General features: G+C 38.4%; 1 protein-coding gene across 2 annotated transcripts in view; it reads right to left on the reverse strand.

Annotated features, from left to right (window-relative positions):
• The window catches only part of FBXL2 (F-box and leucine rich repeat protein 2), an 80,002-nt gene extending 74,287 nt beyond the window's left edge, over positions 1-5,715 (reverse strand). For both annotated transcript variants that reach the window (XM_045537387.1, XM_045537398.1), the window contains exon 1: positions 5,665-5,715. In XM_045537387.1, the coding sequence (XP_045393343.1) occupies positions 5,665-5,667 (3 nt within the window). In that variant the 5' untranslated portion in view covers positions 5,668-5,715. The remainder of the gene's footprint in view (positions 1-5,664) is intronic.
• Between the last annotated feature and the right edge of the window lie 20,371 nt (positions 5,716-26,086).

The following is a 26,086-nucleotide window of genomic DNA, read 5'->3' on the forward strand; positions in this document are numbered from 1 at the left end:
TGTTGCCCGGGCTAGAGTGAATGCCGTGGCGTCAGCCTAGCTCACAGCAACCTCAGACTCCTGGGCTCAAGCGATCCTCCTGCCTCAACCTCCCAAGTAGCTGGAACTACAGGCATGCACCACCATGCCCAGCTAATTTATTCTGTTTTTAATAGAGACAGGGTCTCATTCTTGATCAGGCTGGTCTCTAACTCCTGAGGTCAAGAGATCCTCCTGGCTTAGCCTCCCAGAGTGCTAGGATTACAATGTAAACCACCTGCGCCAGGCCCTTCCAGTAATATTAACTCTCCTGCCCTGCTTCTAGCTGGCTCCTCCTCAAGGGACTCCTTCTTAGCTCTCTTTCCCCTCCCCCAGCCTCTACACTCCTATTCCTATGTACTCATTGAAGGCCCAAGGGAAAGAGTTGGCAGGTAGGTGTAGTCTTGCTCTGTGGCTAGAGATCCTCAGGATTCCAAATTGTCACTCCGGCCCACATGCAATAAAATTTTCACTGACTTGTCTTTAACTGTCTATGACAGATTCTTCCTCTTGCTGTTCCACCACGGATGAAAGTATCTATGTGTCTCTTTTTTTCTGGGATGGGCTCATTACTTTCTGAATTTTAATTTGCTTAGATTTTTTTTGTGTCCTCACCTCTCTGGTAGATTTTTAAAGAACTATGATTTTGCAGCTTTTTTAGCTTTTCTGTTAGGGTGAGAGCACTAATGTCTAATTGTTGCAGCTTTCAACATCCTAACAGAAAGCAGAAGTCTTTATTATTCTTTTTGAGAGAAGAAAAACAGACTTGGAAAAGATAAATGACTCAACCAAGGTTCAGAACTAAAAAACAGAAAAAATAAAATTTAAACTTAGATTGCATTACTCCAAATCTAGGGTTCCTTACGCTGCACAACAGGTAGTAAAAATTGTTTTACTCTGGGCAAGTCATTCAATCTCTCAGTATTTCTAGTCTGTAAAAGGGGTTGTGCTAGATAAACTCAAAAGTCTCTTTCAACTCTAACACTCCAAGATTCAATGAAGTCTTTGTTTTTAAAATGTATACCATTACAGCATTTCTGAAAGCATAATCGTGTGGTAAATGTCACTTTAGTTGTCTAATAAGGTTCTCAAATTCATCAAGTCTAAAACCGATTCCTAACTTGCTCCTTCCATAGTCTTCATCTAAATAAATGGCAATTCCTTCTTCCTCTTGCTCAGGATCAAATCATAAAAATCATCCTTTACCTTCTTTTTATATTCCATAACTATTCCATCAGCTAATCCTATAGATTACTGCAACAGTAATGCCCTATGCACCCTGCTTTTGTCCTTTCTCCCCTCACCCTTACTCCAGACTGATCTACCTATAAAATATGTCATATATGCTGCTCCTCTACTTAAACCCTCCCAACCACTTCCCTTTCCCTCAAAGGAAAAGTCAAAGTTCTTTACAGGGCTGACAAGTTTTACATGAGCTGGCCTCCTTAACTACTTTGGTCTTATCTCCTAACACGCTCCCCTGTCTCACTATACTCCAGCCACACTGGTCTCCTTGCTGTTCCTCCAACACACCGGGCATGTTCTTGCCTCAGGACATTAAACTTGTGCCCTTCTCTGACATGGTCTTTCCCTAGGCATTCCCATGGCACCTCCTCTGCTCAAATGTCACCTTAGCAGAGAGGCCTTCCCCTCTACAGTAAAAGCAGCTCCTCTCTCCCCTTATCCACTCTCCTACCCAGCTTTATTTTTCTCCAAAGCACTTTTCACTACCTTATCTGTTTATTATCTGTCTTTCTGCCCCCTAGAATGTAAGCCCCATGAGTGCAGAGCCTGTCTCGTTTCATGCAGTGCTGGATACCCACTACCTAGAAGAGTGACTGGCACACAGTAGCACACAATAAATATTTGTTGAATAGAAAAGCAAAGAACAGAAAAATCAAAAGACAACTGTAGGAGCAGCACTGAGAACTGGGAAACCTGGGTTTGAACCTTGACTCTGATTCCACAGAAACTTCCCAACACTGCCCTGTTCTGCTTCCCTAGACCTCGCTGTTGCATCCCCATCTCCCTCACTGCCACCCCAGTGCTTGAAGAGGCAGCAGCTGATGTAGACACTACAAGGGTAGCATAAGACTCAAAGTGAGGTAGGGAGACCAGCAGTATAAGTGTAGCCCAATCTATGGCTGGCTGTCCATATCTGGGCTTTGGTTGTTTGCACTGAAAGAAAAAGAGTAAATCTTGCAGGATGACATTAGACAACATTATAACAGTTTGTCATAAAATTTAAAAAGAGCCTGCTGGCTCAGAGGATAAGACATTGAGGCTCTTAATCACAGTGTAGTACATTTGTGCCAGGCAGTGGGCACCATCTTTAGTTTGGGAATAAGCCATGATGCAGTGGTTAAGATCCCAGAGTTTGGGAACAGACTGGTTGAGTTCAAATCATGACTCTGCCACTCACTACGTAACCACTCACTACATAACTCACTATGTGACTACAAATTGCCTACTTAATCTAGGCCTATTAAATGGGCATAATAATGTCAATCTCACAGGGTGTTGGAAGGACTAAGTGAGATAAAACGTGATCAGCCCACACCTGGGCACAGGGAAAGGACTCTAGGAAAGAGGTCTATTGTTATAATTACTAAAAATTACTCTCTGTCCCACAACAGCGCAGACAAAAGGGAGATCAATATTGTCAAGAGTAGGAGAATTAACAGAGTAACCTCTACTTTTCATGATCTATTAACATAGATATCATATAAGTTCTATTAATTATACCATATGATGACAGAGACCAAAACTGTCTATAAATCTTGAATTAAGAAATTCACTTTAATGTGAAAAACAAAAAATATTTTATTGTGAAGTTTCCCTCCATCTTGTGCTTCCCGACAATTTCTAACCACAAATACAGAAAAGGGAGTACCAAAATAGGAGGAAAGTCCAGATGAATGAGTTAAAATGGAAAAATTATATAATACAGTGTTATTACTATTTCCAAAAAATAAATCTGCTTTACAAGCTAAAGTATTAAATAACAAAAACATGATGACAGCAAGTAATAGATATTCCAACATGATGCCCTTTTGTAACAACTGTGGAATATAAAACTAAAATCTAAAAATTATCAGGAAAAATGTCAGAAAATAAAAGTTTTAAAAACAGTTTCATTCCCCACTTCTAAAAGACTTTATGTAAAACACCTGTCTTTGTGATTCACAAAAAGCAGATGCCAATTCTTGAACATGAACTGAAGTGACAGGAGAAACTCTCAATGCTATTATAGCCATGAGTAAGAAGCCTGATCTAATTCATCTGTCTTCATTAATTCCTTTTCATTTTAACTTTGTGAAAGAGGGAAAGAAAAACAAAGGGGAGAGAAGGCTAGGCATGCCTACTCCGTTCTGTAGCATTTAACTCAATGTCAGGAACAAAATACAAGTCATTCATAAGTGCTCAAAAATCTTAAAGTCCAAATAAAAAAGAAAACTAATTTCCTAACATATATATGGAAGAACATATAATGACACACTATACATTACATTTCAATCCATAAACAGGTTCTGAGACAAACTACCTGGTTTTGAAATCTGGCTCAATTTATCAGCTGGGTGACCTGGGCAAGTTACTTTACCTCTCTGTGCCTCAGTTTCCTCAACTCTAAAATAAGGAAATGGTATCTTCCTCACAGGGTTGTTGTGACAGTTTAAGACATTTAGAAAAATGTCTCACACACAGAATGCACACAATAAATGTTAGCTATCATTATTATTACAGAGGCAGTAGAAACAAATGGCTTACTTGAAGAAATTTTCATTGAGAAATAGTTAAGCAAAGTTCCAAAATTAACATGCAAAGTAATTTACATCAACTGCTAAAGTTGTATGTTTAGATTCAAGCATTGAAGGAAGTGTAATGTGATCTCAAATACAGTTTTGGGGATTACATAGGCAGCCTCTTCATCCCACTCCTTCCTATACCAACCTTCTCCCACTTCCATCGAAGCCTAGGCATCTTATCAATAAAACCTCTTTTCTGAGTTAAATTCTTAATGCTTAAAGATATACAAAAAGCAAAGCATTTCTAAGTTCAGCAAGGCAACCACCAGTACAAAAGTACAGCAAATGCTTTTATTTTAGAGTAAACAAAACTCTAAAATTCACAATAGTGAATCAGGGTGGGCTGTAGGTCAGGATGGAAGGGGTGGAAAGAAGAAAAGGTAAACGGACAACAGGAGGAATATGAGACTTCAGAGGGATGTGAAAACTTAATTCCTGGAAATTCTTTCTTTCTCCTTGCTATAATTGTAAGGGCTCTTCTCACATATAAATCACTGAAATATTTAACACACAGATTTTTGTAAAAATTCACTTTCTGAAACTTACCAGCTCTATTACTTTGTCACTTAAAAAACAATCCAGAATTTTAAAAGAAACATGTACAAGATAAAGACATTATAGTCTACAGTACTGTGATTTGTGGGTGATGTTCTTTTCCCCACTACCAATAGGCCGCACACTTGGGAGCTGCTTTTCCAGAGTCAATACAGACCATCCACTTTCTTTTATCATCACCCCACTCCTTGATTATTAAGAAAAAAACAGAGCCAGTCAGGGTTCCGAATGATAGATTTTCCTCTGGCAAGCCAAATGGCACTTGGGGAGCACCCTGCATTCTCAGCTCATCAGCACTTCCACTAACCCCTGAAGATAAGAATATCTCCACTTAATAATTAATAGTTTAAAAAAAAAAACCTGTTTCTCAAAACTAGGCATTTCCCTATTACCCATGCCCATCCCCACACCCCCTCAAATATTCTAAGCAAGGGTGTGGCCCCAAGCAGAGAGCCCGACACCTCTCTTCTTTTACAACCCTTGGAGGCCTCTGGAGAAATCACACCTTTGGTTCTGCAATTCCTCGAACCTTGCCTACTCAAGCCCGCACCTCAGCCAAGTCTTCAAGTCGGCTTTTTAACGCGAGCTTAATGGGGGCCAGGTGGTATGCCTACACCCTCTCAAGTTTATTAAACAAAGGTAATGATTTCCTAAGACGTTTCCAATGTACTAATTATGGATTAATTAAATCCCTTAGTGGGGGTGCTGCACACAGAAAAAACCTAGCTTAATGCTCCCCATTTTTTAAAAAAGGGGGGGGGGGGTCTCAAAAATTACAAATTTAAATTTCCACGTGTTAAAAACACCTAACAGAATGATGATTTTGAAAGAAACACAAATGATGTGTATTATTATATATAACTGCATAGAAACAAGACTGGAAGCACGCAGACCTGCAATATAGTGTAAATATAAATATGTGGTATTCCTATGCATTCTTTTTTTAACCACACCCTCTCGTGGTGGCTTCCCAGGCTCTCTTGGGCCACACAGCGTCACGCCGTCCCGCGGCCCCCTGGGTGGGGGTCCGGGCTGTGACCCAGCCTCCACCAGCAGAGAACGCCGCGTCGCGGTCGCCCCCGTGCAGGCGGGCGCTCCGGACCCACCGGGGGTCCCCCTCCCCCGGGCGCGCCCAGCCCTGCCCTGCCCAGCAGCCCCGCAGGCCGCGGCCCGGCCTCTCCGCGACCCCGGGGCCGCCTGCCCGACCCTAGCGGGCGGCCGCGCGGGGACTCGGCCCGGGAGGGGAAGGGCGGGGCGGCCGCGGCGACGCGGGCCCCAGACTCACCATGGCCGAAGAGCCGCGAGCGAGTCCACAGCCCGAAGTCACACGGCGCCGGCGACGCCCGTTGTCCTGGTGACGCCAGCCGGGCGCCCCGCCCCGTCCCTAAGGTGGGCTCTGAGGAGGCCATTGGTGGCCAGTGAGCACGTGACCGACAGGGGCGGTGCCCTTTGGACCGCCCACCCTTGCCCCCAGCGGTTGGACCCGGCCTCTCAGCCTTGCCCCCCGCCTCTGGTCCATCCTCTCCGCCCGATCACCTTGATGCCCCTCACCTGACGTTACCCAGCCACACGCTGCCCGGCTGAAAGAGACCTTCATGGATTTTATTTATTTAAAAAACTGATTACACAGGTAATAGATGATTATTGAAGGCATTTTAAATTACCGATAACAAGAATTAAAAAGAATAAAACCACACTAATCCCAGCACCTGAAGTAGCCACTGCTCACATTCCAGTCTGCTTCAAGTTTACAACAAAATATATATTATAGTGTATTCTTAAAAATGGAGGCAAATAATACACACTATTTTATAATCTACTTTTTTCAATTAAAAATGATTATCTTTGCCTACCAGTTCATGAAATAGCATTGTATGTATACCCTATAATTTCTTAAACAGTAATTTGTTGGATGTTTTTAGTATGGTTGAAGGGAACTCTAGATATCTTCAAATCCAGCCCATTAACTCTATGGAGAAAGTATATTCAACAGCTGACTTGACATCTCCCCTTGAATGTCTTAACAGGGAACACAACTTAATATGGCCCAAGTACTCACTCTCCAGTCTTCCTCATCCCTCAAATGTTCCTACTATCCCTTGGTTGTTAGAACAAAAACCTACAAATCATCGTTGATTCCTCCTTTTTCTTCATACTTCACTTCCAATCCATTAACAAATATGCTTAACGCTACCTTAATATGCATGCTGAATCTGGCCAGGCATGGTGGCTCACACCTGCAATCTCAGGTTGGGAGGCTGAGATGGGAAGATCCCTTGAGGCTAGGAGTTGAAGACCAGCCTGAGTGAGGTAGTGAGACCCCTGTCTCTACAAAAAATTTAAAAATTAGCCACCAGCTACTCAGGAGGCTAAGGTGAGAGGATCACTTGAGCCCAGGAATTTGAGTTTGCAGTGAGCTATGATGACACCACTGCACTCTAGCCCAGGCAGCAAGACCCAGTCTCAAGAACAAAACAAAAGTCCCAAATCTATCCATTTCTCACCATCTCCACCTCATAACCACCATTATCTTCCCTAAATTTGTCTCCATGCGCTATTGCTTGAATGTCTGTGTCCCCTCCAAAACTCATGTTGAAACTTAATCACCAATGTGATAGTATTGAGAGATGGAGCCTTTAGGAGATAATTAGGCCATGAGAACTCCACCCTCATGGATGGAATTTGTGCCCTTATAAAAAGGCTTTAGGAAGTGAGTTCATTCTCTTTTGCCCTTCTGTCCCTTCTGCTAAGTGAGAACACATCATTGTCCCCTCCAGAGGATGCAGCAACAAGGCACCATCTTGGAAGCAGAGAGCAGCCCTCACCAGGTAACAAACCTGCCAGCACCCTGATCTTGAACTTCCCAGCCTCCAGAACTCTGAAAAACAAATTTCTATTGTTTATAAATTACCCAGTCTGTAGTATTTTATTATAGGAGCACAAATGGACTAAGAAACAATGTCTTCCCTTTTACAGTCTACACAATAGCATTTCAATGGCTTCTCATGGCACTGAGGAAAAAAATACAAACTTCCCATGGTCTACAAAATCCTACATGATCAGGGCCTTGCCCACTGTACTAACCTCATCTCCTACCACTCTTCTCTCATTCATACCACATCAGCTATACTTTATTTCCTGAGGTTCCTCAGACGTGCCAAATATTAATACTTTCTACTTAAGAGCCACAACAACGTCTTCCTTCATTTGGAATATTCTTCCTGCAGAACTTCACACAGCCCATTCCTTCACTTGATACAGGTTAGTTATCTCCTCAAATGTCATCTTTTTTTTTTTTTTTTTCTTTCTGAGACAGAGTCTCACTTTGTTGCCCGGGCTAGAGTGAATGCCATGGCGTCAGCCTAGCTCACAGCAACCTCAAACTCCTGGGCTTAAGCGATCCTACTGCCTCAGCCTCCCGAGTAGCTGGGACTACAGGCATGCACCACCATGCCCAGCGAATTTTTTCTATATACATTTTTAGTTGTCTAGATAATTTTTATTTCTATTTTTAGTAGAGACAGGGGGTCTCTCTCAGGCTGGTCTCGAACTCCTGACCTCAAGCGATCCACCTGCCTTGGCCTCCCAGAGTGCTAGGATTACAGGCGTGAGCCACCGCGCCCGGCCCTCAAATGTCATCTTTACAAAAGCCTTCACTGACTGTTCAATCTAAAATCTCACTCCAGTCACTCTCATTTCAGTCAAACTCTCTCCTCTAACTGTCTTTTCAAAATACTTAGGCCTCTTCAAAATTGTCGTTTTTATCTTTTTGTTTGAAATGCAAGATGTCTATCTTGTTCCATCTATGTATTCCTAGTGTTTAGAACAGTTACTGGCTTATAGTAGATGTTCAATAAATATTGTTGGTTGACTGAGTGAGTACATGACCATTTGGCCTAAGACTATATGGTCAGTTTGAAGATACAACTAGAGCATGGCCTGATACAGTAAGTAGCATAATGGAAGAATAAATTCTGTAACTACTGACAGACTTTATTTTTATCTTTTTTATTATGAAATATAAATAAAAGTAATAGAATAATAATATACAGTTTTTAAAAAGTGAATACCATCCAGTTCAAGAAATAGAACATTGCCACCAACCCAGATGATTCTTATCTGTACTTTCCTAATCTCACCCCCTCACCATCCCCTGTAACTTTTCCACTACAGGTGACCACTATCCTGAAATGGAAATCATTTTCTTCTATTTCTTTTTTCTAAATATTTTTAGAGATGGAGTCTCACTATGTTGCCCAGGATGGCCTCAAACTCCTAGGCTCAAGCAATCCTCCTGCCTCAGCCTTCCAAGTAGCTGGGATTATAGGCAGGTGCTGCTGCACCTGGCATTTTCTTGTATTTCTTTATAAATGTTTATACCTCATTCATTTTCATTGCTATAAAATATACCACTGAATGTACATACAAGAATGTACATACAGGAATATATTTATCCATTCAACTGTTGATGAGCATAAGGGTCATTTGAGTCATTTGCTGCTTAGGACTATAACAAACAATGCAGCTATGAGCATTCTCCTAGTATACATGGGCACTCATTTGTCTAGATCAGAGTTTCTCAATTTTAGCACTTTTAGCATTTAGGGTCACATAATTCTTTGTTGCCATGTGTTAGGGGCACAGGCCAGTCCTGTGCATTGTAGCATGTTTTGCAACATCCATGGTCTCTGCTCACTAGATTCTAGTGGCACACCCTCAGTTTTGAAAACCAAAAATGTCCCCAGGCATTCCCAAAGGTCCATGGAAAGGCAAAATTGCTGTTGAGAACCACAGCTCTAGGGTGTGGCTCAAGGAGTAGATAGAATTGCTGGCTTGCATATCTTCAGATTTACTACATAGTGCCAAGTTGTTTTTCAAAGTAGTTGAAACATAAGTGACTTCACAGACTTAGTATGGGGCTCCAGGAATTGGTCCTTCCACTGAAGCAACAATCAAGCTGGGGAAAACTGACAGAATCAACTTTTTCAAAACTGTAGAATCTAATAAAACACTTAAGTCAACCAAGCAGTGGTTAATAAAGAGGCAGCTGAATTTTGATAAGAAAGAATTATGGGTTTTTTTAGCTCACCCATCTAGCAACTCCTAGTCCCCAGCTTGGCAGCAGATTTGTGGATGGTGGCCTGTATTTCTGATATAGTTTTCTGGTGCCAGGCTGAGTAATATGAACTTGTCCTCAAAAATTTTTGGTTATGCATTTGACCAGTCTCTTCATTCTCTAAGGAACCAATAAAGAGACTAATCTTTATTCTTACTTTCTTGGGTTGGAGTGGCTTTCTGGAAAGAATCTGGTGGAAACATTTAAAGACATAACTACCCACTGCTGCCTAGGGCAATGAATGGAGGATGTGGCAAGCAGCGGACAGCCCCAAAAGCCTGGGATTGAGGAGCTAAAGAGGAAGATTCTTGGGGGAATAAGCATTTTGAAGGGCTACTGCATATACTGGGAGTTCTGGAGTACAGTGTACATGGCCAGGGAAAGATGCATGCTCAGAAAAGGCCTGAGAGGACCCAAGACTTAACACTTTTGGTTGATCTTTGGGCTCCAAATAAACAGGAGGTAAAGGGTAAGGCAGAGTGCAGTCAGCTTGGCTTAGCATTGAAGGAGTGACCTAGCTCAGCCAATACGCAAAGACCAGAGGGGGTTTTTTTTTTAGGGTTTTTTTGGTCTTTCTAGGCATTTAAGGAAATCTTTTTCAGGGTCATTAGTTGACTGCTGACAGAACAAAATAGATACTTTAATGAGCACACATGACAAGGAATTCAGTCTTTGCAGAGGTAATTTGGAAACTCATTGAACAAATGGATGGCTGCAGCCCTCAACAATCAACATCAAGCCCTGGGGCAGGGGGAATCTTTTTCCAGAGTTACCACATTAACATAGTCAAAATGTCCAGTTTACAGCAAAATAATTACAAGGCATACAAAGAAATGGGAAAGTATGGCCCATTCACAGTGGGGAGAAAAAAAGAATTCACAGAAACCATCCCTATAAAACCCAAGAATTAAATTTACTAAACAAAGACTTACATCAACAGTCTTAAATATGCTCAAATAGCTAAAGGAAATCATGAAAAAAGAAATAAAGGAAACCAGGAGAACAATATATGAATACAGAATATCAATAAAGAGGTAGAAATGATAAAAAGGAACCGAATAGATACTCAAGATGTTCAGCAGATTTGAACAAGCAGAAGAATCAGTGAACTTGAAGATAGGACAATTGAAGTTATCCAGTCTGAGGGCTAGAGGAAAAAGAATGAGAAAATGGACAGAGATTAAGGCCATTTGGGATTCCATTAAACATATCAATATATGCATTATGGAATCCCCAGAAGAACCAAATTTTTAAAAAAGCAGAAAGAATATTTGAAGAAATTTTAGCCAAAAGTTTCCAAATGTATGAAAGACATGCATCTCTTCATCCAAGAAGCTCAGCAAACTCCAAGTAGGATAAATTCAAAGAGATCCCACCAAGACACATCATAATCAAACTGTTGAAAGCCAAAGACAAGGGGAGAATATTGAAAGCAGCAAGAGAGGAGCAATTTATCACATACAAGAGAGAAGCAATGTTTTCCTCAATAACATTGTACCTGATTTCTCATCAGAAACCATTGAGGCCAAAAGATAGTGGGATGACATAAATGACATAAAATGAGTTTGGGGGTGTACTTTTTCTTCTGTTGAAGAATTTGTGAATTTTTTTCTTGAATATTTGGTAATATTTGCTAGTAAAGCCATCTGGACATGAAGTTTTCTTTGTGGGAATAGTCAAACCTCTAATTCAATTTTATTGACAGTTATGAAATTATTTGGGCGCTCTATTTTTTCAGTCATTTTTGTTAAATTGCATGATATGATGAATTTTTCATTTCATCTAAATTCTCAAATTTGGGGTGTATATAGTTCATAATATCTTCATATTAGCTTTAAGATCTGTGTGATCTATAGATATTCCTTCTTTTATTCGTGATTCTGGTTATTCGTAACTTTATTCTTTTTTTTTTTTTTTTTTGAGACAGAGTCTCACTCTGTTGCCCGGGCTAGAGTGCCCTGGCATCAGCCTAGCTCACAGCAACTTCAAACTCCTGAGCTCAAGGTATCCTCCTGCCTCAGCCTCCCGAGTAGCTGGGACTACAGGCATGTGCCACCACACCCAGCTAATTTTTTCTATATATTTTTAGTTGTCCAGCTAACTTCTTTCTATTTTTAGTAGAGATGGGGTCTCGCTCTTGCTCAGGCTGGTCTCGAACTCCTGAGCTCAAATGATCCACCCGCCTCAGCCTCCGAGAGTGCTAGGATTACAGGTGTGAACCACCACGCCTGGCCTGTAACTTCATTCTTTTTTTACTTGGTCAATCTTGCCTGAAGTTTGTCAATTTTATTAGTTTTTTCAAAGAATTAACTTTATCCTTTGCTGATCCTCTTTGTTGCGTGTATTCCATTTCATTCATTTTGCTCTTATCTTTCTATGGATTTATGTTTCTAACCTTTTTTTAACATTTTGAGATGGATGTTTAGCTTATTTAATTTCAAAATTCATTTTTTTCAATTATATTTTTAAGGCTATAATTTTCTCTAAATTTTTCTTCATCTATTACTCAAATTTTTATATGCAATATTTTCATAATTCTTCAGTTTAAAATATTTTCTAATTCTCATTATGATCTCTGACTGATGGTATTTTTAAATTTCTAAACATATGAAGTTTTTTAGTGAATTTGTTTTATTTTCTTGGTTTTTTACAAGTGTCTTAACAATTTTTGCACATTTAATAGTCCATAAAAATATTAGAAAAATGTTGTCACATTCTAAGCAAAATCCCATTAGTATTCTAACTTGGATTGTAAAGAATTTTAGATTAAACTGAGAGAGAATTGACATTTACACAATATTGAATTTCCCTGTCTGTAGATAAATGGTTTCTCATTCCATTTATTTATTCGCTTTTATTTAGTCCGATACAGTTTTATCTTTTTCTCCAAAAAAGACTTTTTTTGTTGAGCCTAATTTCTAGATACTTAATACATTGTATTACCATAATGAAAATAATCATTATATAAATTACGGTTTCTATTTAGTTATATTGGGTAGAGAACCGCTGATTTTTATATGTTGATAATGTGTGCAAGCACATAATAGGACTCTCTTATTACTTCTACTAATTTGCCAGTTGATTTGCTCAAAATTTTTAGGTAGATAATAATTTTATTTATAAATTATAGCCACTTTGTATCTTTCCAATCCTTATATATCTTACATTTTCTGTTTTAATTGCATAATATAGTATCTCCAGTATAGCTCTGAATACTAGGAAGGATGGAGGTAGTCTTGTCTGTGTCTTTCCTTAGTGTAGGCTTTAAAATTTTATCAATAAATACAATGGTTTATGCCAAGTTTTTCTTGGTTTTTATTAACATTTATTTATATCTAGTTTACTAACATTTTAAAAAACCATGAATAACTCATGAAATTTCAGATTCTTTATTTTTTGGCTTCTATTGAAAACATCATGTGGGTTTCACCTTTAATTTGTTAATGAGTGAATTACTTGGATCAATATTTTTCAGATGTTAATCATTTTTTCATTCTGCAATGAAAGTTTACTTATTATCAGTAATTTATTAATTTTGTAGAATTTATTTGCTAATATTGATATTTAGAATCTCTGCCTCTATGTATGTAAGTAAGATTGCCTTCTATGTTAGTGTTTTCTTTCTATGTGTCTTAGTCCATTTTGGCTGCTATAAGAAAATACCATAGACTGGGTAGCTTATAAATGATAGAAATTTATTTCTCACAGTTCTAGAGGCTGAGAAGTCCAAGATCAAGGCATATGGCAAGTTCAGTGTCTGGTGAGGGCCTGTTTCCTGGTTCACAGATAGCACCTTCCCACTGTGCCCTCAAACAGTGGAAGGTACTAGCTAGCTCTCTGGGGTCTCTTTTATAAGGGCACTAATCCTATTCAGTACAGCTCTGGTCCACGATCTAGTCATCTCTCAAAATCCCTGCCTTTTACTACCATAACCTTCAGTATTAAGTTTGAACATATCAATTTAGGGAGTATACAAATATTCAGACCATAGCACTATGTATGTCTAATTTTGGGGACAAGATTATCCCAGCCTCACAAAATAAGTTAAATATGTGGTATAATAAAAAATATATTTGCTCTTTGTTCCCAGGTCTGAAAAGCCTTGGAATCTTCTGACTGATAGGAGTGTCTTTTTTTTTTTTTTTTTTGAGACAGAGTCTCACTCTGTTGCCTGGGGCTAGAGTGCCCTGGCATCAGCCTAGCTCACAGCAACCTCAAACTGTTGGGCTCAAGAGATCCTCCTGCCTCAGCCTCCCAAGTAGCTGGGACTACAGGCATGCGCCACCATGCCCAGCTGATTTTTTCTATATATATTTTTAGTTGTCCAGCTAATTGCTTTCTATTTTTTTAACAGAGACGGGGGCCTCGCTCTTGCTCAGGCTGGTCTTGAACTCCTTGGCCTCCCAGAATGCTAGGATTACAGGCGTGAGCCACTGCACCTGGCCAGGAATGTCTTTTGTTATTCATAAATAGCCTCTTTTGATCATATCTGAGTTTATGCTAATGAGTGACTTTGTAGGAGGCGCCCTGGATAGCCTCAGGATGAGGCTGGTCACCAGGAAAACCAAGTAATTAGAGTGTTGAAACTTTCAGCGCCACCCACCAACCTCTGGAAAGAGGTTGTGGGCATCTGAAGATTAAGCTCTTATAAAAACTTTGAACAATGAGATTTCATGAGCTTCCAGGTTGGTGAACACATTGAGGTGTGGGAGGGTGGTGTGCCCAGAGAGGGCATAGAAAAGCTCTGTGCACGCCCCCATACCTTGCCCTATGCATTTCTCCCATTTTGCTCTTCCTGAATTGTGTCCCTTATAGTAAACTGAGAAATGTAAGTAAAGTGTTTCCCTGAGTTCTGTGAGCCATTCTAGCAAATTATCAAACCCAAGGAGAGGGTTGCAGAAACTTGTAGCCAGTTGGTCGGAAATACGGGAGAATCAGACTTGCAATTGGCATCTGAAATAGGAGCAATCTCATAGGACTGAGTCCTTTAACTTGTGGGTTCTGACGCTAACTCCAGGTAGATAGCGTCAAAATTGAATTAAATTGTAGAGTTGGACAATTGGTGTGGAAAAAAAACTGAATTTTGCCAACAGAAGTGTATGTGTATAGAAACAGTATTTTTATCAGAAATAGTTTTCCATATTTTCTATACTATGGAATATTTTATGTAAGATAGCAATTTTCTGTTCCCTAACGTTTTTGCAAAACTTGTTTGTAAAATCATTTGATGCATCTGGTAAGTTACGCAGGTCTTTCCATTTCTCATGTGGTTAGTGCTCTATTTAGGTTTCTACACCTTCTTCAGTTGATTTTTGTAATATCCATCTTTACAGAAAATGATTATTTTCATCTGGCTTTTCAAATTTATTAGAACAAAATTATTCATAGCATTACATATTATTTTTCCTTATAATTTTAAAATGTTTTTACATATACCTTCTCCATTTTTGACTTGATCAATATTATTAGAAACTATCTATTTTACTAATTTTTAAAAAAATCCATCTTATGGTTCTATTCAACTCTATTTTTCCCCATGCAATTAATTTCTGCCTTTATTTCTTTTAATTACTAGACTTCATTTTCTAGAGCTGTTTTAAGTTTACAGAAAAACTGAACAGAAAGTATAGAGAGTTCAAAGATAGTTCCTATCTCCTGCACCCATATACACAATCTCCCCTATTTACATTTTGCATTATAGTGGTACATGTTTTAATTGATGAACCAATACTGATACATTATTATTAATTAAAGTATGTAGTTTACATTAGGGTTTATTTTCATGCTGTACAGTTCTATGGATTTTGACAAATGTACAATGTCATGTGTCCACAATTACAATATCATACAGAATAGTTTTATGGCTCTAAAAATCCCTTGTGCTCCTCCCTTCTCCTCCATCCCTCCAATCCCTGGTCCCTACTGATCTTTTTACTGTCTCATACTTTTGCTTTTTCCAGGATGTAATATAGTAGGAGTCATACAGTATGACTTAGCAACATACATTTACGATTCCTCCATGTCTTCTCACGGTTTCACAGCTCATTTCTTTTTATTGCTGACAATATTCCATTGTACGAATGTACCAGTTTGTTTATCCGTTCACCCATTGAAGGATATCTTGGTTGCTTCCAAGTTTTGGTTATTATAAATAAGGCTTCTATAAACTTTGTATGTAGGTTTTTGTGTGTTTTCAACACATTTGTGGAAATACCAAGAAGCACAATTGCTGGGTCATATGGTAAGAATATATTTAGCTTTATAAGAAACTGCCAAATTGTCTTCCAAAGTGGCTGTACCATTTTGCATTCCCACCAGCAATGAATGGGAGTTTCTGTTGCTCTACATCCTCACTAGCATTTGGTGTTGTCAGTGTTTTGGATTTTAGCCATTCTAATAGATGTGTAGTGGTACATCATTGTTCTAATTTGCAATTCCCTACTGACATATGATGTTGAGTGTCTTTTCATATGCTTATTTGCCATCTGTATGTCTTCTTGGGTGGGGTGTCTGATTCAGATCTTTTGATCTTTTGTCTTTTTTTTTTTTTGAGACAGGGTATTGCTATAATGCCCAGGCTGGTGTGCAGTGGCTATTCACAGGCACTACCATCTCGCACTCGAACTCCGGCCTCAAACTCCTGGACTCAAGTAATTCTTCAGCCTTCTGAGTAGCTAGGACTGCAGGCGCACACTTCTGTGCTTGGCTATTTTGCCTTTTTTTTTTTTTGAGACAGAGTCTCGCTCTGTTGCCCAGGCTAGAGTGTCATGGCTTCATCACAGCTCACAGCAACCTCAAATTTCTGAACTCAAGTGATCCTCCCACCTCAGTCTCCCAAATAACTGGGACTACAGGTGTGTGCACCATGCCCGGCTAATTTTTTTATTTTTAGTAGAGGCGGGGTCTCATTCTTGCTCAGGCTGGTCTTGAACTCCAGACTTCAAGTGATCCTCCCACCTCGGCCTCCCAGAGTGCTAGGATTACAAGCATGAGCCAACACACCTGGCCATATTTTGCCTATTTTTAAATTGGGAGTTTGTTTTCTTATTGTTGAATTTTAAGAGATTTTTCTATATGTTGGATACAAGTACTTTATCAGATGTGTGTTTTGCAAATATATTCTTCCAGTCTGTGGCTTGTCTTTTAATTTTCTTAAACTGTCCTTATTTTTATTGCTTTTTCCCCCATCATATTTTAGGCTGACTTGATTGTACTTTTTCTAGCTGCTTTTGTTTAATTTCGGTTATTTTGCCTTATACTTACTGCATTAATGACTATAGATTTCCCTCTAAGTCCTGCAAGAGCTGATTCTCACAGGCATTTATATTTATATTTTCATTGTTGTTTAGTTCTAAATATTTTTAATTTAAATTTTGATTCCATTTTTAAACCATGGTTGATTCAAGACTGCCTTTTAGTTTTCAAACATACGGCTATCTTTTTGTCATTTGTCTAATTTTATTATACTGTGGTCAGTGAATAAAGTCTACTGGATTTCTAAAGAATTTCAAAAAACATCCTTGATGTCCTGGTATGGTTAATTTCAGGCAACGGTGTTGTGTTGTACAACTCTGGGTTACTACTTGGACTTTAAAAAACTTTATGTCAGCTTTACCTGGATGATAAGTCTGATATCAAGCTGATTCCTACTCCTTTGTACACATATGTCTTTCAAGTAGTTTTTAGGATTTTTCTCTTTTTCACAGATATCTGAAATTTTACTCTATGTGTCTAGACATGATCATTGTTTGGGGCACCCCTAACTGCATTTATAGAAGACGGTGAACTTATTCAATAAATGTTGTATATGTTTTGACTGCTCCACCACCCATCAGTTTCCCTCTCTCCCTCTCCTTAGGCCTCACTATTCCCTGAGGCACAACAATATGGAAGTTAGGCCAACTAGTAATCCTACAATGGCCTCAAAGTGTTCAAGTGAAAGGATGAGTCCCACATCTATCACTTTAAATCAAAAGCCAGAAATGATAGAGTATAGTGAGGAAATCAAGTCAGAAGCAGAGATAGACCCAAAACTAAGCCTCTTGTGCCAAACAGCCAAGTTGGGAGTGTAAAGGAAAAGTTCTTAAGGAAATTAAAAGTGCTACTCCGGTGAACATACAAATAATAAGAAAGTGAAACAGCCTTTTGGCTGATTTGGAGAAAGTTCAGTGGTCTAGATAGAAGATCAAACCAGTCACAACATTCCCTTATGCCAATGCCTAATCCTGAGAAAAGGCCCAAACACTCTTCAATTTTACAAAGGCTGGGAGGTGAGGAAGCTGCAGAAGAAAGGTTTGAAGCTGTCAGAGGTTAGTTCATGAGGTTTAAGGAAAGAAGCTGTCTCTGTAACATAAAAGTGCAAACTAAAACAGCAAGTGCCAATGTAGAAGCTGTAACAAGATCTTAGCAGAAGATATGCAATTATCTTAGCAGAAGATCTAGCTAAGATAATTGATGAAGGTGGCTACAACAAACAATGCATTTTCAATGTATGTGAAACAGTCTTATATTAGAGGAAGTTGTCATCTAGAACTTTCATAGCTAGAGAGAAGTTAATGCCTGGCTTCAATGCTTGAAATGACAGGCTGACTCTTTTATTAGGAGCTCATGCAGCTGGTAGCTTTAAGTTGAAGCCAGTGCTCATTGGCTTTTAATAATTATGCAATATCTACTCTGCCTGTGCTCTATAAATGGAAGAACAAAGCCTAGATGACAGCACATCTATTTACAGCACGATTTACTGAATATTTTAAGCCCACTGTTGAGACTTACTGCTCAGACAAAAAGGACTCATTTCAAAAGATTACTGCTCATGGACAATGCACCTGGTCACCCAAGAGCTCTAACAGAGATGTACAAGGAGATTTAATGTTGTTTTCATGCCTGCTAACACAACATCCATTCTGTAGCCCATGGATCAAGGAGTAATTTTGACTTTCAAGTTTTATTCTTTAAGAAATACATCTCATAATACTACAGCTTTTATAAATAGTGATTCCTCTGATGGATCTGGGCAAAGTAAATTGAAAACCTTCTGGAAAGGATTTACCATTTTAGATGCCATTAAAAAGATTCATAATTCATAGGAGGGGATCAAAATATCAACATTCACAGGAGTTTGGAAAAAACTGATTCCAACCCTCATGAATGACTCTGAGGGGTTAAAGACTTCAGTGGAGGAAATAACTGCAGATGTGGTGGAAACAGCAGGAGAACTAGAAATAGAAGGGGAACCAGAAGATGTGACTGAATTGCTGCAATCTCATGATAAAACTTGAATGGATGTGGAGTTGCATCTTATGGAGGAACAAAGAAAGTGGTTTCTTGAAATGGAACCTACTCCTGGTGAGGATGCTGTGGACGTTGTTGAAATGACAACAAAGGAGTTAGAATATTCCATAAATTTAGTTGATAAAGCATTAGTAAAATTTGAGAGTACAGACTCAAATTTTGAAGTAAGTTTTACTGTAGCAAAATGTTGTCAAACAGCATCACATGCTGCAGAGAAATCTTTCATGAAAGGAAGAGTCAACTGATGTGGAAAACTTCATTGTTGTCTTCTTTTAAATAATTGCCACAGCACCTCAACTCTAGTACCTTTCACCCTGATCAGTCAGTAGTCATCAACACTGAGGCAAGACCCTCCACCAGCAAAAAGATTATGATTCATTGAAGACTTAGAGGATCGTTAGCATTTTTTAGCAATAATGTATTTTTAAATTAAGGTATGTACATTTTTTAATTTTTTTTGTGTATACAGTTTTTTAGACGTAACACTTTTGCACACCTGAAAGACTACAGTATAGCATAAACATAACTTTTAAATGCACTTTGAAACCAAAACATTTGTGTGACTCACTTTATTGCAATACTCACTTTATTTTGTTGACCTGGAACCAAACCTGCAATGTCTCTGAGGTATGCTTTCATTGCTCCGGCAGTGTTGTTTGTCTAGTGTTGGCATGGTAAGTCTTTCTCCCTCCTTTTACTTTTAACATACCTATGTTTTTATATTTGAAGTCAATTTCTTGTAGATAATATATAATTGGTTCTTGATTTTTTTTTACTCATCTGGAAATCTCTTTTAGCTAGTATGCTTAGACCATTCACATTCAACATAATTATTGATATAGTTAGATTAAGGTACACCATCTTGTTAGCTGTTGGCTGTTTGTTCCATTTGTTCTTTGTTTAATATTCTCTCTTTTCATGCCTTCTCTTGGGTGAATTTATCATTTTTTGTGATTCTATTTTATCTTGTAATGACTTATGATTTATATCTTTTTTATTTTAGTGGTTTCCCTAGGGTTTACACTATGCATTTTAAATAATCTAGTCTTCCTTCAAATAATATTATACAACTTCACATGTGGTGCAAGAAACTTATAATTATATATTTCCTATTCATTCCTTTCCTCTTCTCTTATGCACTATTATTGTCATATTGCCATATATTTTACTTTAAAATGTGCTATAAATACTCACACCTGTAATCCTAGCACTTTGGGAGGCCAAGGTGGGAGGATCGCTTGAGGCCAGGAGTTCAAGACCAGCCTGAGCAAGAGCGAGACTGCATTTCTACAAAACAGAAAAAGTAGCCGGGCGTGGTGGCAAGTGCCTGTAGTCCCAGCTACTCAGGAGGCTGAGGTAGGAGGATCGCTTGAGCTCAGGAGTTTGAGGTTGCAGTGAGCTATGATGATGCCACTGCCCTCTATCTTGGGTGACAGAGCAAGACTTTGCCTCAAAAAACAAAATGCCACAAATACAAAATACATTTTTACTTATGTTGCTTTCCATGGTAAGTTATATTTTAGAGCAATTAAAACTAAGAAAAAAATTAATTTATCTTTATTTATTTCATTTCCAACGTTCTTCATTTCTTTGTATAGGTCAAGACTACTGTCATACTCCTTCTGTCTGAAAGTTACTTTTCTTGTAGAGTGGATCTGCTACCAATGATTTCCCTTATTTTTGTTTGTTTGAAGAAGTATTTATTTCTTCTTTATTTTTGAAAAATATTTTTATTGACTCTAGAATTCTAAGTTAAAACTTTTTTTCTTTCAGTACTTAAAGACTGTTACTTGGCCGGGCGCGGTGGCTCACGCCTGTAATCCTAGCACTCTGGGAGGCCGAGGCGGGTGGATCGCTCAAGGTCAGGAGTTCGAGACCAGCCTGAGCAAGAGCGAGACCCCATCTCTACTAAAAAAATAGAAAGAAATTATCTGGCCAACTAAAATATATATAGCAAAAATTAGCCGGGCATAGTGGCGCATGCCTGTAGTCCCAGCTACACGGGAGGCTGAGGCAGTAGGATCGCTTAAGCCCAGGAGTTTGAGGTTGCTGTGAGCTAGGCTGACGCCACGGCACTCACTCAAGCCCGGGCAAAAAAGTGAAACGCTGTCTCAAAAAAAAAAAAAAAAAGACTGTTACTTTATTGTCTTTGCACTGGTCTCATTTCTGACAAGAGGTTTGCTGCAATTCTTATCCACATTCCTCTGTAAGTAATATGTCATCTGTGTCGGGCTGATTTCAAGATTTTCCTCTTTGTCTTTGGTTTTTAGTAGTTTAAATATGATGTGTCCAGGTGAGTGTTTTGTTGGGTTTTGGGGGGATATTAATTCTGTTTGGTGTTCTCTGAGCTCCTTGGATCTGTTGTTTAGTGCCTGACATTAATTTTGGAAAACTCTTAGCCATTATTTCTTCAAATATTACCTTTGCCATGTGCTCTTATCTTCTTCCAAGAGATATTATGGTATACCATGCATAATTATAATAATTATGCATATGTTAGACCATTTGATGTTGTCTCAGAGTTCTTGGAAGCTCTATTTCTTTTTCCTCATTTTCTTTTCTCTTTTTGTTTCAGTTGGGTAATTTCTATTTACTTCAATAGATATTTTTCCACAGATATTTTTCTCTGTTGCTGTGGTTTCTATTCTTAGGATTTCCATTTGATTCTTTCTTATAGGTTCCATCTCTCTGCTGGAATTAACCATATGGATTTGCATACTATAATTATTACCTGTTGCTGAATAACACATCACCCTAAAACTTACTGACTTCAAACAACGAACATGTATTGTCTCAGTTTTTGTGGGTCAGAAATCTGAGCACAATTTAGCTGGATGCCTCTGGTTTAAGGCCTCAGGAGGTTGCAATTAGGCTTTTGGCCAGAGTTGCGGTGTCATCTGAAGGCTCAACAGGGGGGAGAATCCACTTCTAAGCTGTCTCAGTTACGGGTAGGCTTTTGGACTGTGGGCCTAGGTGCCTGGCTGGCTATTGGATAAAGGCCTTCCTCAGTTCCTTTATGCATGCCTCTCCATAGGGTAGCCTCTCCATAGGGTAGTGTTTCCATAGGGTAACTCACAACATGGCCGATGGTTTATCTTAGAGTGAGTGAAAAAAAGAATGAGAGAGGATACCCAAAATAGAAGTCACAGTCATTTTATAACCTGATCTAAGAAGTGGCGTCCCATTGCTTCTGCCATGTTTTATTTATAAGAAGGAAGACACTAAATCATTCCCACTCTTAAGGGGGAGATATTACACGAGGCCATGAATTCCAGAGGCACAAAACATTGAGGGCTGTGTTAAAGGCTGTTTGCCATAGAAGGTTTCTCTCAGCATCTTTATTGTTTAGGTCCATTGTGCAGTTCTACAATGTCAATCACCCTCAGTTCAAAGCAGAAAGATGAAGAAAAACAAAACACATTACTATGTTTTGACTTACCTCTCCAATTCATCTGCTCTTGCAGATGATAATAGCAGTTTGATAACAGCAGTTTCCATCTGCTATTTCTTACTTTTCAGTTTTCAGGAAGTAGCTTTTTCTATTCTGACCAGAGTATTTTGTTGTGCTATATCATATAGATAGGCTGTAGTAGGCATACTCCATCATGGCTGACATTGGAGGTCCTCAAAGTCTAAACTTAATTGATAATTTCCCCTTTTCCTAGACAATACAAACACCTTCAAATAACTCCATTTCCCATGTCAACTTGTATGCTATTATCATGCCTATTAGTTTATTGAATCTTTTAAACTCCATAAGATCGTATCACTGTTTTACATAGTCAATAGTTCTCTATACCTACCTACTTTATTAATTTCCATTCTTTCCTTTATCTCCAGTCTTCCATCCTGGATCATTTTTCTTCTGCTAGAAGAGCACCTTTGGTATTTCCTTTAATGTGGCCATACTGGTGTTAAGTTTTGTCTTTTTTTTTAATGTCTGAAAAGAAAATGTCCTTATTTCACTTTCACTCATAAAAGATGTATTCACTGGGCATAAAAATCTGTGTTGGCAGTCATTTTCTCTCTGCAGTTTAAATATATCATTCTATTATCTTGGGATTTTATTGTTTCTGTGGGGAAATCATCTGTAAATTTTGTTTTCTTTTCCTTTGAAGGTAATCTCTCTCTTTTTTTTTTAGCACTTTAAGTTTTTTTGGTAATCTATGGTTTTCAGCAGTTGTACTGTATTGTGCCTAGGTATGGCTTTTTTTGTATTTATACTCTTTGGCTTTGTTTGTCTTCTAGGATATGTGGCTTTATACCTTTTATCAATTGAGGAAAATTATTAACCATATCTTTCCAAATATTTTTTTGCTCCATTCTTACTCTCCTTCTGGCACTTAAATGATCATATACTAGATCTTCACACTGTAGTGTCCATATCTCTTCTTTCTTCTTTCTTTTTTTCTTTATGAATATATATATATATATATATATATATATATATATATATATATGTAGAGAGAGAGAGAGAGAGAGACAAAGAGAGAGAGAAAGATGAGTTCTCGCTATGTTGCCCAGGCTGGTCTTGAACTCCTGGGCTCAAGCAATCCTCCCGCCTCAGCCTCCCAAAGTGCTGGGATTGCAAGTGTAAGCCATCACACCTGGCCTTTTTTTTTTCAATATACTTTCTTCCTTTTATCTCTTTATGCTTCATTCTGGATATTTTCTTCTAACAGATATTCTAGTTCATTAAATCTCTCTTCAGCAATGTTTAATCGACTGTTAAAAATATCTAATGAGTTTTAAATTCAGTTATAATTTTTCGTTATAGACTTTTTGTTTTTTAGAGTTTCTATTTCTCCACCATATTTCTCAATCCTGTCTTTTATATACCTGAATATAATGAATAGGGTTATTTTAAAGTCTTGTCTGATAGCCCCAGTATCTGGTTTCTTTGTAGGTCTCCCTTTTATCATTTGTTGTTTTTGCTGGTCTTTATTTTTTTTCTCTTTTCGTCTCCTGTGTGCCTGTTTTACTTTAAATGTAGGCCATATATGTATTTCCAAATTGTTTGTGGAAAGAGATTTTGCCCAGTGTGATGAATTCTTCCTCAGATTTTTATTTCTGATGGATATATACATGCCCAAGTAAAATGAGATGACCTTAAGCCAAATTTGGTAATAGATTATTTAAAGTTGAGCTGCAATCTCTACAAGAACCTGTCTATTTTTTTATGTACCCTTATTACTATTGTGCAGTATTGAGATCCCAACACAAAGCAAGGGAGCTTTACCAAGAAACACCTGTCCTTGGTTGAACCTTGTAATTTTCCTATTCCCTAGGCTGACAAGAATATCAAAAGAACCATTCAGTTTCTCATCCTCTCAGAAGTCCCCTCTAAATGACAAAATAACCCCCAGCGTAAAAGAGGCCCAAAACACTAGGATGATCTCTCTGAGCCCCTCCCCTTCCCTGGATTGATAATTCCCTAATAAATATTCACTATGTTAATAGCTCCTTGATGCCTTTAAGTAGATGTTTTTAAATTTTATGCAGGTTTTCAAATCATCCATATCCTCAGAAAGAGACTTATCTAATTTATTTAACCATTACTAGAAGTTAAAATTCCCTGAAAGCTTTTCTATTCATTTCTCACATATATAGATATTTATATACATATCTATCTGTATATTTTTAAAAATGGATAGAAAAGATTTGATCTAGCTATGTATGTAAGAAATGGGTAGGAAAGTTTTGAAAACATCTACTTAAAGGCATCAAGGAGCTATTAACATAGTGAATAGACAGATAGATATGTAGATAATATATTGTCTAGAGTACATTTTGTACTCTACATATGTAGATAATATATTGTCTAGAGTACATTTTGTTTTTTACATGTATAACATCATAATGTATATTCAATAAATTTCTTTGTTTTCTCAACAATATGTCTTAGACTTATAAATTAGAATTTATAGGCCAGGCGCGGTGGCTCACGCCTGTAATCCTAGCCCTCTGGGAGGCCAAGGCAGGTGGATCGCTCGAGATCAGGACTTCGAGACCAGCCTGAGCGAGACCCCCGTCTCTACTAAAAATAGAAATAAATTATCTGGACGACTAAAAAATATATATATATAAAATTAGCCAGGCATGGTGGCGCATGCCTGTAGTCCCAGCTACTCGGGAGGCTGAGGCAGTAGGATCGCTTAAGCCCAGGAGTTTGAGGTTGCTGTGAGCTAGGCTGATGCCACGGCACTCACTCTAGCCTGGGCAACAAAGTGAGACTCTGTCTTAAAAAAAAAAAAGAATTTATAAATCTATCTCACTCTTTTAAAAATTATACCCACCAAACTCATAATGGTGGATACCTCTGGAAGGATAGGATACCTCTTTGACAGGGTTGGTGGTCAAGGGCACTTTGGCTTTTATAAAACATTTTGATTTTTTTTACAAGGTGAATGAATTCATTTTGACTTGTGGAATTAAAAATTTGAAAAATGAATCAGAGTTATATGGGTGAAAAGGGCAAGTTGGAGTAAGAACAGAAAAACTTTAGGGAAGAAAGCATTTTTTTCTTTTTTTTACAATGGGATTTCACTCTGTTGCCCACGCTGGAGTACAGTGGTATAGTATGATCATAGCTCACTGCAGCCTCACACTCCTAAACTCAAGTGATCCTCCTGCCTCAGTCTCCTGAGTAGCTGGGACTATAGTGTGTACCACCACATCTGGCTAATTTTTTTCTTTTCTTTTTTTTGTGATGTTGCCTAGGCTGGTCTTGAACTCCTGGCCTCAAGCAATCCTTCCACCTCAGCCTCTCGAGTGGCTAGGACTATAGGTGTGAGCTACTGTGCCTGGCTAACATACTATTTCATAGTAGCTTTTCCTCTTGCAGCATTTCAAAAGATCCTACAGCTCCTCCATTTTTTCCCCAATAATTTGTTCAATATCATCATGTAATCAATCCATAAAATGCCCTGTGTTCACTGGTAGCAGAATCTTTTCCTCTGAATATCAAGTCACTCTTTCCATTCTTTTCTCTCTTTTGCTTCTGTGGGCACACATTATGTATTTTTGTGGAACCTGGAGAAGCTGAAGTTAGAGTTTGTTTATTTTTTCATGTGAATGAAGATAAAGTTCCTTAAAAACCAAGTCCAAATAGCTACAAAGCAATCCTTTTATTTGCTCATTTACTCTTACACAGACTATTTGGCCGGGCCCTCCTAAAAGTCAGTAGACGGGAAAATATGCTGTCTTAAAATATAATGTAATGAAAAACAGTGGGCTTCTAATCATTTCCCCAAGGTTATTCCTGTTCTTTCCAGTAAACTAGAGCAAGATTGGCCACCTT

This window comes from Lemur catta, chromosome 1 (assembly GCF_020740605.2).
Source record: "Lemur catta isolate mLemCat1 chromosome 1, mLemCat1.pri, whole genome shotgun sequence".
Classification (NCBI taxonomy): domain Eukaryota; kingdom Metazoa; phylum Chordata; class Mammalia; order Primates; family Lemuridae; genus Lemur; species Lemur catta.